Below are 17,644 nucleotides of genomic sequence, written 5' to 3' on the forward strand. Positions count from 1 at the left end.
AAGGGTACTAAACAGTATTCAAAACCCAGCTTCAATTGTCCAAGTGTTCATTTGCATTTGCTGTCTGGTTTAAATTGTAAACCCTGCTACGTAAAAACTTTGTTTTTAAGCAACGTATCTGGTTTTAACCCAGTAACCAAAGACCACAAAGTAACTTAACTTTTATTAGTCTTGGAGAAAATTCTAGTGCTTGCTGGCTTGTGGTTTGGATGCAAACCATACAAAAATAGTATTATTTTTTCTGATGTTGGATGTTTTTTCAATAGACATCCAATTTTGTTCCATTATATAATGATTCTTCAGGCAGGCAGTAAGAAGGTACAATTAACTCTTGAGACATGGTTTATTTAACTTGATAATTTTGTACTAATGCAAATGCCTTTGCATTATATGGTGTCAGCTCATCAAGATAAAAATGAAGTAACTAGAACGAGTGTTTGTGAGGCCTCCTCCTGTGATCCTAGAGTTTGGATGAACTTGGGGTTTTTAATTTTTGGAGACTGCAGCTGTGCTTTTCCATAGGAGTTAACCTGCATCAAAAGGACTTTCGTGTAGCTGCTAGTGGATGAAGTACTTTCAGTCTGCAACTTCATTTTTATCCTCATTTGTCTTCTCTTATTTTTACCCAAGTCAAACTTTGAGGAAGCAGAGAAAATTCATGTACAGACTTAATCTGAAAGTGATATGCACAAAATGTATGGGATGCAACACTATGCAATTAAGGCACCTAGCACTGCTTGCCCTTCACTTCCTTCTGCCCCCTTGCCTCCACCATCCACCAGGTGTTGAGGCAGCATCTCTTTTAACATCCCTTTATTAAATTCCTTTGTTCCCACAGAAGTGTTTGTCATACTAAACATTTGTATGTGCTAGTCATGTGTGACTTAATAAAAATAAAATTTTATTGCTGAGGGGTAAGAATCACTGGTGTTTTGAAAGGTAGAGTGTGATGAGTATCACTTCAAGCTAATTGGGAGAAAATTTCTAGCAATTTTTTAAAATCTGGAGTCAGAGTGCAGAGTATGCAAAACTACAGAAGTGCTGGACTTAAAATTATTTAGCCAGTCTTTGCAGTTGTATGGTTAGAGAGTGTGCTTTTATTCCTGGTTTGGCTAAAACCAGGCAGCTCATACTCAGATACCTGCTGCCTCTCGTCATGTACAAAACCAGCAGCGGTAGGATTGATACTAGAAGAAAAATAAGCTTTAACACAGATTAACTGGCATAGCTAAATCAGGTGGTGGTTGCGAATGTATCAGCAGATCAGTCTTGCCAAAATAGTATTGGTTTTCCAGCAGCCTCTCCAACTCCCTATAAACTTCTTCATACTCTGCTGAGCAGCCTGCCCTTAGTCACAGAGTGAAATATTAGGAAGCATATTCAGCAACTGGACTGACTGTTAAGATGCAACTGTCCAAATTTCCGTGAGGTGTCAGCTGATGCTTTTGTAGCCAATAAACCTGTGTTGGTTGCTCTCTTGTGTTTTTCCTTTTGCCTTCTCACGGAAGTCTTAAAAAATTGCCCTTCATTCCAGACAACAGATTGTTATCACACAGCTGCTCCTTGTAGCTTGCCATAGGTAACTGCTTCTTCCAGCCTAAGCTGGGCAATATTTAGCATGAGAGGTTTAGAATTTGCACCTATTAGAGTCAGCTGATTGCAAGAGACACTTCCAATTTTAGCCAGGGAGAAAGCAGCTTTGGGTTCTTCCTGAGCTTTCCCTTTTAAAAGATCAAAGAGGTTATCATCTTAAGTTTTAATATGGCTTTGATGCACTTGCAGTCAGTCAGGATTGAAAAACACTATGAGAACGTGAACCTGGCACAAAGCTCCTGCTGTTACGCAGACACCTTTTCACATTAAAAAACAAGAGGGGAGAAATACAGTTTCCTATCAGTGAATGCCTTCTCAAAAGATTGTTGTGTGGTGGTGTCTAAAAAATTTTGGTTGATACACAGAATATCTGTGTACTTAAATAGGTTGTAGTGGGGTTTTGTGGGGGATGGGGGGGTTGTTGTGTTTGGGTTTTTTGAGTTTTTCCCGCTGCATGTTGTCTATACTTCTGCTTGTAGCTTTGACAGGTATTCCTTTTCTGATAGTTCTGGTTAATTTTCCTATTTGTAAGACAGTAGTGCTCTTCCACGGTTGCAAGTATAATATTGATGAGCACCATGTAACATTGTCAATACTATGTGCTATTTAATAGGAAGGGAGAAAGTTGTTGATGATATTTGCCTTTAATTTCTCATCTACCATTTGAATAATGTGTAAAATTTGAAAACTTTGAAAAGTAATTTAAAGAAACTTTCCCTTTTTATATAATTGTATATTTAATGACTAGTTTCAAGATCTCTGGAATTTTTTTATTGATTTCAGATTTGAAGAAGGTTGCTTAATGTACATGAGTGTCAGGAAGTACATGGAAAACCAATGTGCTGATAGAGAACTTGAATCAATTATGCTTTTTCCTCTCACTTTGACAGCTGAAAGTTGTGAATTGAACAGCTAATTCTGAAAAGCGCTTTGCAATCTAATGCTGGTAACCTTGAAAAGAATATTTAAATATATTGAGTCCTGCCAGTGCTTCATGTTTAACGTAGCATTTCAGTTGTCCTGTTGGCATGAGTGAGGTACTCTGGATTGGTCATTGTGAGGGAAGCATGAAACTGTTTGTGGGACAGGTCTGATTCTGCTGGGGAAGCGGCCAGCTCAAAAGATTTCTTGGAATTGTAGAAATGTAGCAAATGTTTTGAAGCTTGCAGTTCTTATTGTTTAGATTGGAAATGATAAGCATGTTTTTAATAGGCTCCTTTTCCACTATTAAAGCATTACAGTGAAATAATTACATTCCTTTCAGTCCATTTTAGACCTTACATGGTTTCCACTAACACTAAAAATAAAAGCAACAGCAATTAAAATAGTTGTTGAGTTTTCATCTCTCTTCAGGTATTTATTTACTTCAAGGCTAAATTGACAAATTTTGTTGAAGGCAGATTTCTTATATTCATCTGTCTGGATTTGAAGCAGATAGTTAATCTAATTGTCACCAGTATTATTCACACAGAAATAGACACGGAAGAGAATGAGTGTTAGTGCAGTTTATCGATTCGATAATGAGTGGTGGTTCATTCTGTGCCTTGGTCCTTGGTCAGGTCTGTTGTCATGGCTTCAGAGCTGGTGCTTTTGGAGCTGTTGCTGCTGGTGTGCTGCATAATGGATGAGCCTGAGCTGATGGAGGCAGCAGGTGCTCTAGCAACAGAAAAGAGCAGTGTTTGTTATTGTTGTAAGCACCATCAATCCTCCTCCCTTTCTCCCTGTTCTCTGTCCTCCAAACAAAGGCTCCCTGTATCTGCAGCAGCAGGGGAGAAGATAGCAACAACTTACACTGTGAAACATTGCTGTTTTCTGTCTCAAGGGCAACCTTGTAAATAAGTTTTGATTTGATGTTCTGGATCTGTAAGTGGTGTGTTTATCATTGCAGGGGACAAAATACTGATTAATGAATTCCTTTTAGCAGAAGACTCTATTGGTACCTATGTGTAACTGCCCTATTCCAGCTAAATTGGGTGAATGAAAAATGGCTTTCAGTTCTAGTACTGATGATGCACTCCACGATCCCTAGTTCCTATGGGAGCAATCTGCTGAAAGATAGATCTAAACATTCTTTAGTTAGGAGAAAATGTGATTTTGGGAGATTGGGAGGAAGAGGGGAGAGAAGTAAATAGTGAAGAAGGTGGAAAAAAGAATAGGAGGTTCTTTTTCTTAGTTTTGTTTAAGCTGGTGGCTGTTCTTGGAAGTGCCTTTTCAAGAGCAGCCTGTGATTTGAAATCTTAGAGAAGTACTTTCTGTTTAAAGGCAGTCAAATCTAGCGACATATCACATCCCTTTGCTCCAAAAAGTCAGTTGATTTTTAGCTATTCTGAAATGTTTCTATTGTTTGGAGCATTAATGGCAGCCACTGTTTCCTTCTGTGGAGCTACTTCCTATCCTTCAGGCTTTGGGACACTGGAGGCATGGAGCAGAGTGGGGGAGAACAGAAAACCAGTTCATTCCAGTAAAGGCTGCAGTAGGCTTTCTATCTGCTTGTAAAGTTGTCATGATTTGGAGAGAAATAGCTGTTCTGTTTCATCATACCTTCCTATTTCTCTTCTATTTTTGTTTCTTCCCTTATGGCAGCTTTGTCTTTGTGGATGTGTCATGGTTTAACCCCAGCCAGCAGCCAAGCACCACGCAGCCACTGGCTCACTCCACCCTCCCACCCCGGCAGGATGGGCAGAAGAGAATTGGAAGGGAAAAAATGAGAAGATTCATTCGTTGAGATAAGAACAGGTTGCTAATTGAAATAAAAAATAATAATAATAATTTCCTTTTCGTTACGATCTGTTAACGGAGAGAGGAATAAAAGCCAAGAAAGAAACTAAACCAGTTGCTCGCTGCTAACAGACCAATAGCCAACCAGTCCCTGAGCAGTGGCCCCCTGGCCAGCCTTCTCCCAGCTGAGCATGACATCATATGGCATGGAATATCCTTTTGGTCAGCTGTGCCCCCTCGCAGCCTTTTGTGCACCCCCAGCCTGCTCCCTGGTGGGGTGGGGTGAGAAACAGAAAAGGCCTTGACTCTGTGTAAGCACCACTCAGCAATAATGAAAACATCCCTGTGTTATCAACACTGTTCCCAGCACAAGTCCAAAACAGCCCCATACCAGCTACTGTGAAGAGAATTAACTCTCCCCCAGCCAAAACCAGCACATTCTCCATCCCTTATTCCATATAATTTACGCAATGCTCGGGTCCCACACTATCCAATACAACCTCGTTAACTGCCACTCCCCCTTCCCATTCTTTGATACAGTACACAGGTATCATTCCCTTAGTCTATGGACCACCCCTGTAAAATGTCCACAAACTGCCCATTGAGTTCACTGGGCTCTGTCTGTTGTGGTGGTCACTCAGGACAGGAGAGGTGGCGTGTCATGTGGAGTTACTGGGCACCAAAGCCAGCTCAGGTCTGGTTACTGCTGCACTTCTTATAACTATACTGCTTCTTACAAGGCCTGTCCTCCATTGATTCAGGTGGTTCCTGCTATAGTAACTCCTGTAACATGCAACTCAAATCATGGGTTACAACAATTTAATGGTATATGCATTGCAATCTCCACCTCTGGTCCCTTTGGGCCAAGTTATAGGGTTTAACATTCCAATGGACTCCTCCCCTTGCTTCTAGCTCTGCTAGCAACAAGAGGTTCCTGCCATAGTAATTTCCATAACATGCAACTCAAATAATGGATTATTTACCCCCAGGATTAAATTCCCTTGAGGTACTCATTGGACTCCCCCATCCATCTGCATTACCCACCAAATGCACCCAGGTCCTTGAGCAAAAACAATCCCACAAATAGGTTTACCCTTTCCTGAGGAAGGAGTGACCCAGGCTGGTTTTCCCAACAAATTCCTTATACATACTATGGGGATATTACCTCCTTCCACAGTGTGCAGGGGTTTTGGTTGGACAGGGCCAGGTCAGCTGCTAGATATAACATAGCCCCACACCAGCTTCTCCTGAAAAGAATTAACTCTACCCCAGCCAAAACCAGCACAGTCTGTTAATCCTCTCTAGTTCTCATGCAAGATGTGAGAAGAAATGGGCTTTTCCATTGCCTTGAGATGGGTAAAGTGAATCAGTGCTGTTGAGAACCAGTAACTGTTGTGGATTGCAGGGGTGTTACCATTTCTACTGGTATCTGGAGGTCTGGAGTACCTGGTGGCAGAGATGGTGTTTGCAGAGCAAGCTTTCTGTTTGCTTGTTCTGTTTCTTGCTCCTTGGTCAGGTTTGTCATGACTTCAGAACTTCTGGAGCTACTGCTGTGAGTGTGCAGCATAATGCTGTAGGTACCTTGTCTCCTGGAGGGACCCCTTGCACATACATTGTAGGTTACGTCCGCTCATTGCCTTTCATCATGGATGAACTTTGGACCCACGTTGTGGCCTGTTGTTTCCAGTCCTGTCTCTGGCTGTGTCTCCTCTTGCTCCTGAGTGGACTCCCTAGACAGGCCCCAGCCATACCTGATGCCCTGGATGGCCTTGTTACCAGTATCAGACTTCACCTGTCAGTTTGTGCCCTGTGCAAGTGTGTCCCATTGCTGAGGACACAGCCTGTGCTGGGGCTACCCCCATCTCCTGGCTCTCCTGCCCTTAGGGAGCAGATTGTCCTTGCTGCTCCCTGACAGCACTACAGATACTGCTCCACCCTTGTTTGGTGGCCAAATGGTGTTTAAAAACCAGTTTAGCTGAAAAGCATTCAGAGTGAATGCTTTTCCTTAACTGTCTCCTTAGAGGCAGGAAGAAAATAGATCCCCTTCCAAAGAGTTATTAATGAAAACTTCAAAAATGTATGACTGAATTAAGGTTAGCCACCTTTCTGCAGGAAAGTGGGTCATTTTTCTTCATTCTGTGATTTTTGAAATGCACTTTTTTTCCTGTTTGGGAGCTGGTAGTTCTGCAAAGCTGTGGCACGCGACTCTGTTCCAGCTGGAGGAAGTGCCAAATGATGGTCCAAAGTTAAAGGGAACATCCAAGGAGCTCAGATTGCTCTCAGAAGTGTTGGGTTTTTACCTGTTTCCTTTTTATTTGAATAGAACAAAGTTTTGCAGGGCTATATTGATAGATAGAATTATGCTTTTCAGTGGTGTCTGTATGAAGTGACTTACTCCCCACAGTCAGTCTCCTGCTTTGCTTGCTCTGGGCTTCCAGGCTTATTGCCTGGAGAGCCAAGTCTTAAAATGCCTTGCTGAGATATACTTTTATATATATATATATTATATTTAAATTCTACAAACTGTAAATGGGACACTTTACATATGGACTTGTCTCGATATGACTTGATGACATTAAATTTAAAAGCTGCAAGGTAGACTGGTGCCTAGTGATGCTCATCATTGGCATTTCAGAGGCTCCACTGAGACCTAAAGACAGTGTCATCTTTAAATGGCTGGTTAAATTCAGTAATGGTTAGCTCAGGTGAACAGCTAATTCCTTCAAAAAGGGAAGCTGGTGTCTCCTAGCAGACATGTTTCATTACAAAAGCTCAGTAACAGTACTGAGCTTTGGTAGTCTCTCTGTTGACAAGCTGAAGTGCTTCTAGTGTTGGGCCTCTCTGACTTGGAGCTGCTTCTGTGTTTGTATTCCTCTCTTTGTCCAGCTTTAAATGTGTGCAGTTTTCAAGTTGTCTGCCAAGATGCACGTTCCTGGTAAAAAACAATGCGCTGGTGTCAAAAATTTGCTTGTCCAAGAAGTAGCGCAGTGGTCTTGTAAAACACAAATGCAGCAATAATGTAAAAGCGGTTAGAGCAGTGTAAAGTGGGGATTAACAAATCTAGATACTGCAGTGATCCCATCATCTCCTACAGAGCTGTTGATCTCTTCATTGCTTTGAGGGTGAGACAAGATGTGAGGCTCAATGAGGAAGGAGTCAGCTGCCGGTGTTCTGCTCTGCCTTTGCAGCTGTAATTAGTTGACAGAGGTTTAAACACTTTTGATTAAGGACTGTCTAAACTTTCTAAATCTGGAAGAGAGAAAATAGAGGGGTTTATTAGCAGATGCTTCAGTTTCAACATGTAGATGATGCAATGCAGCATACATTTTGGAGGAGCAGTTTTTCAAGACCGTGGAATACTGCAACTAGAAAAAGGAGTTAAAGGGTAAAACAATGTTTATTCTAATTCTTCGTTCTTTTAGAGATGGCCAGAAACCCAACGTCCTGTTTTACTCAGTAGTTGCTAGTGTAATCAACCTCAGGCAAAGGAAAAAATTTCTCCTGGCTTTTGCTAAAAAATCTTTGGCTTGGTGATAAAATCTGTTGGTCTGACAGCTCCTCCGAGTTCAGTACCCAGAACTTGAGTTAATGCCCTCCATCAGCACTGATTCCAGCTTCAAGAAGGATCACATTAGAGAAATAATAAGGGCTAAATCAATAGTTACTACTTTTGAGGGTAGTTCCCTGTATACGCTTTTTATTCTGCATACAGCTAAAAAGGAAGAATAGAAGTCAGTGCAGGTGCTTGTCTGTCCGTGGCAAGCCCTGGGGAATCACACTAAAGAGGTTGGAAAATCCATAATAACTTTAATCAGCCTTTCATTTTTCAATGAGCAGGCTGCTTGTTTAGCCTGGTTGGGTAAGAAAATAAGACCTTGGGAAAAGGTGTTCATGATAGCTAGTAGTATTAGTCATCTGCTCCTCTTCCCTTCAAAAGTGCAGGAACTGCCATTAAGTACTGGTTAACCCTGAACTGGGATAGGTTGTGCAGTAGTAAAAAGGGTATCTGAACAGGATGCTTTCTCCAGATGGCATAGAGGAGTGAGACCAGGCTCTCCAGATGGCCAGGACTGGACTGAATGAGGGCCTCAGACAGAGGAGTTGCATTGTGCACTCTTGTCTTCTGGTGTGTTATACTTGTTGGCTCCACATCGTACATGCTAATCGTGATCTTTGCTCCTCTGACCATCTGCATGGGGTCTTGTTTTTACAGAAAAGAGTACAGAGCTAAAGAATGTATCATTATGATAAGGTGTAGCTTCCATCAAATAAAAGTTATTTTCCTGAAATAATGCTTCATTCCTTCTCTTTAGTCAAGAAGGAGGATGAACACTTGACTGATAAATCTATGGCAGGAGCCTGCAAACCCCCCCACCCCCTTAAATTCACATTAAAATTAACAAAGAGATGATGGATCCCACAGTACAGGAAAGTTTTTCTTATAGAGACCTTATTTTTTCTTTCCTTTTTTTTCTTGTTTTAAAAATAAAAAGACCCCCAAACTGAACCACTGATTAAAACCAGATATCCTAGGGTGTTCTGTCATCTGGTATCTAATTTTGATAATACTGCTTGAAGTGCAGATAAGAATCTAGTTACCCATAGAACAATGATGCAGTACCAACTTACTGACTGTCAAATACAAATCTGATGTAAGAGATGACCTGCTGCTAGGTGAAGCTTTCAGGGCTTGTGCTGCAGCCAAGAGAAGTCTAATGACAGAAGTTGCTTTCAAGTTCTCTCTTGCTGCTCTTTGCTCCTTCTCCACAAAACGTTTTCTGCCCCACCCCACCCCAAAGGGAAGGCTGTAACGTTTGGCAATGCAACTGGGAATGTATACAAACAGCATTAGGGAGGGGAGATGAAAAAGGAGACTGATTTTACTCTATCATGAAATTTTAACACTCCTTAGCAGCTTGCCAGCCAAGTGGGATTATACTACCAGATGTCCTGGCAGAAATTTGCACAGCTCTGCAAGATCATAAATCCAAACAACGTATGGCAGCCCTGCATGTATGATACTACTGTTAGCAATGCAGAATTTCAGCCTGGAAAGCTCTGGTGATGGGCAGGATTAGTAAGGACAAAACCTTCCCAGATTTAGCTTTAAAGCCTTAGGTAGGTAATAGCTGCTGATGGCAGTGGTATGTTAACGGGGAAAGGAGGAATATAGTGATGTCTGTGCTTTATCAGCAGCAATAAGCCTCATTTGCTTGCAGTTGTCTTCTCTCATCATAACTTGGCTTTTCAGCAGGCAGAATTGTAGTGCAGCTGCTCAGAGGCTGATCTCTCTGTTGGTATATACAAAAACATGGAGGAGGTGTTGTCAAAGACCTGCTAAACTCAAGGCCTGAATCTAGTGTTGCTCTGTAGCAGTTCAGAGTTGGCTTGTGGTCTTGGGTCTAAGTGCAGCTCTGTTGTCTTCATCTTGGTAAATCGTTGTTTTATAGGAAGAACAAGGATGGTCAAGAGAGCTGAAGTGGAAATTTCTGTCAGGTGGTGCATTTGTTTACTCTTCTTTCTGCATTTCTTCTGTCATGTTTCCGAAACGGAGTACTAACTGAACCTGTTCTTTTAGTTTACACATAAATCATAAACGCATGGGTCCATTCATAGGTTCGTGTCCTCATTAGACTATGCAAAGGACCTGAAAAAAACATCAGGTGCTGTGGTTTTTTAGTTGTTGCTCCCTTCGTGGAAAAGAAAAGGCACTGACTAGCATCCTGTAGTAAAGAAATCATTGCTTTAGTGAGGATTTAGAATTGGACTTACCCAAAGGGGTTGGGAGTATGTTTTTATTAGTGGGTATGATTCTTCCATGCTGTATTTTGACACCAAACTGTCAGCTAACCCAGTGTGAAAGAAGAGAATTCAAAGCAAATGGAAGAGAATATGCTATCCCCTATTTTATTCAGTTGTTGCTAGAAAAAATTCCTATGATGATGTACTTGTTGGCTATGAAGTGTGAAAAAATGTTTAGCCTGGTTGGGTAAGAAAATAAGACCTTGGGAAAAGGTGTTAATGATAGCTAGTAGTATTAGTCATCTGCTCCTCTTCCCTTCAAAGGTTGGCTATGAAGTGTAAAAAAGAGGGAGTCAACTCTCTGGCTCTTTAAAGAATAATATAAGGGTGAATAGCCAAAGGAAGAGAACGGAGGGGACTTCAGCACAGCTAGTTACCTTTGCAAATTGCAGTTAAGTGACCAGAAAGTGAAAGATCTAAAAATAAATAATGTTAAGTTCTTTCTTTGCAGATTAATCTTGCTACCCAAGTGTGAAATCTCCTCCTTCCTCCCATGCATTCTTTAAATTTTCAAATTCCATACCACAGAATTTCAGGTGGTTCATTGCTGGCCACTTTAGTCATTGTGAGCTCACGCTCCTTTTGTCCTTGAAAGCAGAAATACACACTAAAGATAGTTGTTTGCCCTTTTACTGATTTCAGTAGTAAATTGCCTCAATACGATAATGCCTCGGAAGGCTTTGTTGCCATCATTCAGCTTTCCTGGGAGACGGGTATGATTCATCCAGTTTTCAGATTTGTCTACTAAATGAACAAGCTTCCTAGTATTAGTAATAAAGCTGTTCAGGACTGGCTTATATTGCTGTGATTTTAGCAATTTAAATCCCTCTGCTGTGGAGGAAGAGAGATGATACATTGTGTCTACTTTGCAGACAGAGCAAAGCATTGCATGTACAATACATGGCAGAACCAGGAACCGGTGAAGGGTCCCCAAGTCCCGTTGCACTGCCTTGGCAGTGTGGTGCAATGCTGGTCTGCAAATGTAAAGCTGGCTTTAAATGTGTCAGTGTTGTTTAGTTCAGAAGTCTTGGTTGCCTTTGCTACATGAAAAAGAAGTTGAACTTGCATATTCATGTTATTAGCTCAAATATGTCAGAAATGGGGAATTAGGAATTAATTACTCTAGAGGTGCCCAGTCCTGATGCCCTGAAAACTGTCCTGCTGCTTTTGGTGGTTTGTGTTCCTAGCTGCTTATATGATCCAATGCTTTCTATTTACATTCCTGTGATTATGACAGTTTAAGCCTTACTTTTACACCTCCCTCAAGTAAAAGCAGTATGCTTTCTAGTTAACTAGCATGGTGGGCTTTTTTTCATTTAAGTAAAAAATTACATAGGGGAAAATAGTGGTTGCACAAAATGGAAATGCAGCATACACATGTACAAAGAAATGAACAGCCTACCAAACTTTTTGAAAATCTTTCTTTCCTTGCTGCCATGCTTCAAAAGCTCTCCAAAATGCGTAATGAGTAACAAAGACCTCTCCCTGCTGTGTTTATATTTTTTTTTCACCACTTTACATGCTATTTTCAGATGTGCACATAGAAAATTAAGCTAACCATTTGCAAAGTGTTATCCCTGATGACCTAGTGTTTATTCAACTACTTATATCTTGTTGGCTGAGATAAATTTCACCTGAGGCCAGCATCTGCTCCCTAATTTGTCACCTTTTCTTTTTCAAGCCCTTAAGCTGTTTTGACACCAGAGGCTTTGCAAGCTCCATCTCAGGAAGCACCAGCAGCAATACAAAATGCAAGGAAAACAATGTGAACTGAAGCTTAGTGAAAATAGAGTTGTGTAATATGGCACTGGTTAGTGGCTGGATGACAGCCATCCTTGATGACATAAATTTAGTGGCATGCATAACTGCACAGAACAAAGGAGTTAATCAGCAACAATACTGTATACAAGAAGTGTTACTGTGTGCAAATACATATTAAAGTTTTTGCCATAAGCTTGTGATAGAGAGGCAGTGTGCTGTGGTTTAGTCTCCTAATATTCCTTTTGGAAAAACTTTTATTATTCATTTTAGGTTCATTTTCTGGGTTGTTAAGTGGCAATGAAACAGAGAAACACGTCAGGCAGTCAAATGATTGCCCTGGTTGAAGATGCTTGCAGCTTTTTACAGAGAAGAAAACATCATCCAGATGATGAATAAAACCAACTCCTCCTCACATAAATGAAGCACAATAATAAATCATATTGTTTCACTTGTCTATTTTTAATTTACAGTATGATATGGAAAGGCAACTGTATTTCCTCAGCTTTATGGAACTTACTAAAGAAGCAGGAGGCTTTTTTAGTAATCATTAGCAGGATACAGCTTGTGTTTTGGCTTTAAGGTGCTTCGTTCTAACTTTGGTATGCCTGCACTGCAGAGTTGCAGAAGTGAATAGGGAGCTCTTCCATGTATTCTACTTCCTCCCGTACTGCCTACGCGTGCTGCTGGTCTGTACCAGTGACGTGGGGGTGACACTGGGTATTGAAAGCATGTAAGACGTGGTGGTCTAGAGAGGGCCTTGCAAAGAAAGGCCAGGCCTCAATGTTCCCTCAGTTAGCATCTTCATTGGGTTTTGGTGTTGCTTCTTTTTTTTTCCTTCCTGTGGGCAGTAGTCCAAGATTCAGACTACCTTGCATTTGTCCATGACTGTTTTTGTGCAAGTTGAGTTCTGAACACCAGTTCTCTGTAGTGTGAAACCTGATGGACTAAAACATCTGTTCCCCCATTTCCCAGTTTTCTGTACCTGGATGCAGATGTATAGTTTTTTGTTGTCCAGTAAAGTCCAGTAGAAGCACTGTAAATGCTGCCCTCTAGTTCTTGTACGTCAGTGTTTTCAGAGTTTCATCCAGCAGTCAAACTGGAAGATTTTTCCAGAGATGGAAGAGGATAAGCTAGGAGGAAGAGACCAGTGCTTAGGTTAATAATGTGAACACATCCCTGTAATGCATGCAACCATTTGGTGACACTATGGCTAATGCACGTGTTTTCCTTTTTAAGTGGGTTTGGGCAAACTTTAGTCTGCGCTTAACTATGTGAGACTGTCTGCAAATATGAGAGTGCTGATCCTTTTGCTTCAAGTCACTTTAAATCTTTGCTCCTCCTGCTCTCCCACGTGCTGAGCAAAGGTTATCTCAGCAATGTGTAAGAGGCTGGCCTGTGGGCCTGCAGTAGTTGTTCCTGAGGGTACGGCCCAAAGTGGCCTCTTCAGAGCAGGGGTGTATGTGTCTGTGTGCATATGCCAAGAAACTGAGCTCTTAATATCCTCTGGAAAAGGTGGACCCATCTTCTTGCTCCTCTCACTCCCCTTTTGGTTTTATCTTTGTCATTTATAATGTCATCTTCATGCTTATTTTTAGTTTCTAGCCTTTCTCTGTTGAACTCTTCTTAGATTTTAATTGGCTAAATCAGGAGACTTGTAGCTGATTAATGTTTCCCCTCTGCAGCTGGATCATCTAGAATATGCATAAACCTTTCCATGCCTCATTTACTTCCAGTTCCTTTTCAAACAGACATGCACTGTTCCTGCACCTTCCTGCCTTTCCTCATCTGCTGTCAGTTTCTGTTGTACCTCTCGCTGGATGAATTGTTGTTCCAGCTGTGCTTTGGCATTTCATGATTTTATTCGTGCAACCAGAAATTATGTGTAAAGCTTCCTTACATCAGCAGTAATGACAGCGATACTCAGGTGACAGCTGTTGCCAGGTAGATTCTTACCTGAATTGTGTTAACAGTTTCTACTGTTGAATTGGTGAATTGAAGGTGTTCAACAATCACATAAAAAGATTGACTTCCATACCTGGAACATTTGATGTTGAGGAGTGAAATAAGATAACTATCTTTTATTTTCTTTTTTTTTCCTCCCCTGCATAGATGAAAAAGCCACTACAAGTCAGGCTGTTACAAAGTAGCTCCTCTTACTCCTTTCTGTACTATACTTTACTCTATGGATGAAATAAAGCTCAGTTTTGATGTGCTTCGCCTGTTGTTCATCCCAAATGCTAATGATTTTATTGTTATGATCTCCCTCTCTCCCTGCAGATCAAGATTAGAGAGGATTTACTATGGTGAGAGATAGTTTAAATGATTAGAGGTCATCTACTACTGGCAAATTGCACCTGCTTTCTTCTCAAGTATGAGAGCAACACAGTGCCTTGTTCTTCTTTATGCATATGCATAAAATCTGATTGTCAACTGATGTCTTTATGATACACTTTTCAGAGTATGGGGGTGTTAAAGTTTGCACACTGTCATACCAGTTTTCTGGGAGAAGTTCCTTCACACTGAAAAAAAAGGTTATAGTTAAGTGGAGGATTAGGTTTTAGGCTTTGCATTTGCACTTCAATTCAAAAAAAGTGTTCTGTAAGACTGTGCATAGCTATAACCGGCATTTGTGAAGCTGGTGCATTCGCTAATCCCGTGGGAAAGTGCCAAACTTGTCAGTTTTTATAAATTGCTGTCTTTATGACAGGAAACTGGGAGGGGAAGGCTCTTGTATCTGAATGGAACAGCAAGGAGAAAATGGGGACATAAGGACAGATGTGTCCCCGAGTCACTGTTCTCTATGGTGGAAGCAACGCCCAGAGCAAGGGGTCTTGCTGAAAGATTGGATTCAAGCCATGAGAACTCTATAAGCATCCGGTAAATGTTTTGGCTGGGTGAGGAGAAGACCTCCTGGAGGACAATTAAAAACTAGGCAGGCTTTTTTTGCATTGTTTTGTTTCTGTTCAGTGCTGTCTAAACATAGCAACTATTTTTATGTATTCGTTGATGGTAATAAAAAATACTCTTTTCTTTTAACCGAACACGTCATCAGTTAAGGATGATTTGAGGATGAATGGCAAGCTATTGTCAACATGGTAGTGAGTCATAAACAGGGGTTCAGTCATGCTTCTAGCGTCCGGCACCCTCAGGCAAAATTGGGATTCCTAGACAGTTCCTAGATAACCCATCCCTAAGCAGCACAGACTGGCTTAAGAGCTTGTGATGCAGAATGTACCTCCTGGTTCAAGCATCCCTGACAGGACTGTGAGTAGGTCTCTAAACCTTAGCTTCCACTGAGTTTGTATTCACGCTCACAGTTGACTTCATGATCTGAAATATCATTTAATATGACCAGTATTGTGGCATGTGTCTGAAGGGCTGTAACTCATGGGAGGGTTTCCAATTGCCTTTGCTTGTTCTAGAAAGGTGATAAAGGCCAAAAGTTCAACCCCAAAAGTACAATATTTTTAACATGGTGGAGAAAAAACAGTGAAAATATATAGTTTGTCTAAATACAGTTGTTTTAAAAATCAAAACATTGAATGATAAAATTTAAAAAAATACTCTGAAGATTACATTATAGTTTTTGGTTTGTCATTTTTGTTCTTTACTTCTAGACGACAGCTGTGTTATAACCTGTAATGGCACTGGCCAGAGCAAATACTTTATTCTGTGCGCTAAATAGTTCAATGAAATGAGCTATGAGGGAGGAGGAGACTGGTTGATGAACATGACTTAGTCCTTTGGCAAGGCCTGTAAAGCTCAGATGTTTCCTATGCAGCAGATGCTTTAACTGAATGTTATGAATTGCTCTTGTAAAGCACATTTTCTAATAGATGTCACTCTTTCCCCCCCCCTACTCTTTTGCAGCAAGTGACAGGCAGAAGTTTTGGTGAGAAAGATTTCCGTTCTGGATTAGAAAATGGCATTCTTCTGTGTGAGTAAGTAACACAGTTTTGAGCATTGAATACAATCTTGACTAAAGCTGAAATGCACTTTAGCTAGTATGTCAAATTGTTGGTTTCCTTTTGCGAGTTTTGACATTGTGCACACTGGTGTTTCACTACAGCATCGTTTCAGTGCCAAAGCTATTGTTATGGTGAGGATTGAAATGTGGCTTAAAGAAAACAGGTTTTGCAAAGTGTTTCCCTCACTCCACCCCAGCTCCTTAGTTGAGCTATGTAAAGTAAAAATGATGTTTGCTTTTTGGTTTCCTTTTATTTAAAGATGTTAACCACAGATTGGCAAATGGTGTTCCACACCTGCCTACAGGCGTCTCTGCTACAGTGAGGTGTTTTGGACCAACTCCAGGTCTGAGCACTGTCAAGAGTTAGCCATCTGAATACCATCAATACTCGGCTGCTTTTATAGTTTCTGGAAAGGTTAGGCATCTTCTAAATTTTGCCTAAAGGTGCATTTGAATGATGTGTTTTGTAATTTTTGGAGAAGAGATGCAAGTTAGCTTTTGCATGTTTCTCTCTGTGGTTTTAATAGCTAGTTTTTAGGCAAGTCTTCCAAAAGCATATTGTGGGTTTAGATGCCAAAGCTGGTGACTTTTAAGAGCAATTTGGAAGTGTGCCCAGTTGCCCATAGTTCTTTGAAAATCCCACGCAGGTTGTCAGGAGTTTGGGAGAATCCACTGATCTGAATCATCTGTATAGACTGAATTCTTTCCCTGGGTGTGCAGGGTTGTTGCTGAAGTTGATAAAAGTTGTCTTTGCACACCAGAAGGACAAAGCTTGTGCAGAACTGAATGCATATTGAAATTTATACACGAGGTCTTCTGAGATGTTGAGCTTGACCATTGCAGCTGTTGGTTAAGTTTTATGCTGTGGAAGGTACTGGAAGTTGGAAGCTTTTTCAGCAGCAGAGTTGAGCTAATATCCTGTAACTCAGCTCTAGGTAGCTTACGACAGCTTTGAAACCTGCTTGTGTAAATACTGTTGTATATCTCACTGGTGTCATTAATCAGGCAGCTTGAACTTTAGCTGTTAAAGGGGGAAAAATATAAAGGAAATGATATGATCTAGTTTGATTGTAGTTTCATGTCTTTGCTGAGGAGTGGCTTTGGGAGGAGGGAAGTAGTTGTTATTGTTGATCAGAAGTTGTGTAACTCGGAAGGAGTGTGTAGTTTACCTCTTTGTATTTAAGGGTTGCCTCTTGCACAAGATCTCTCTCCTCTGTGTGTTCAAGGGAAGTGCTGTGTGCTGAATTGCTTCAGAGTGCTCTTTAAATGTTATTTAAAACAATTAATTAAAAAAATGTTTAATTGTGTTGCATGAAAAGTAAGGGATGTGTATCTCAAGATTAGATTGTAATCTTATCTGCAAGTAAGCAGAGGTAGTCTTATTTAAATGCTGTAAATTGTTAAGATGGAAAGCTTAACTAACTGATGTTTTATTAATGAAACAAATAAGTATGTATTTCTTAGGAGGCTGTGAGCTCCAGTAATAAGCAGGTCAAGGAACAACACTTGGTTATGCTACTAAATTTTTCTGTGATGTTGGGAAAATTGCTTGTCCTGGTTTACCACCTGGGGATCAGTGCAAAAACTGAAGGGATCAGTCTCCTTAACCGTAAATCTGAGAGGCTTTGATGTTTGCATTGCATCCTGCTCCTGCCAGCTCCGGTTAGTAGGTAGAACTCTATTAGGGTACAGAGCATTAACCAGAGAGCCACCAATTTTGCCTTCAAGTTTGGCTTTCTGATGATGAACAAATTATGACGCCAACAATAACAGTGTGCTCCTCACTGTTTCCTAGTCCACTGT

The 17,644-nt window shown here is 40.8% G+C and overlaps 1 protein-coding gene across 1 annotated transcript in view; it reads left to right on the top strand.

Annotated features, from left to right (window-relative positions):
• Positions 1-17,644, top strand: part of LIMCH1 (LIM and calponin homology domains 1) — a 181,746-nt gene that overhangs the window by 50,621 nt on the left and 113,481 nt on the right. The window contains exon 2 of the mRNA XM_055796716.1: positions 15,745-15,815. Within this exon, the coding sequence (XP_055652691.1) occupies positions 15,745-15,815 (71 nt within the window). The remainder of the gene's footprint in view (positions 1-15,744; positions 15,816-17,644) is intronic.

Source organism: Falco peregrinus, chromosome 2, assembly GCF_023634155.1.
Source record: "Falco peregrinus isolate bFalPer1 chromosome 2, bFalPer1.pri, whole genome shotgun sequence".
Classification (NCBI taxonomy): domain Eukaryota; kingdom Metazoa; phylum Chordata; class Aves; order Falconiformes; family Falconidae; genus Falco; species Falco peregrinus.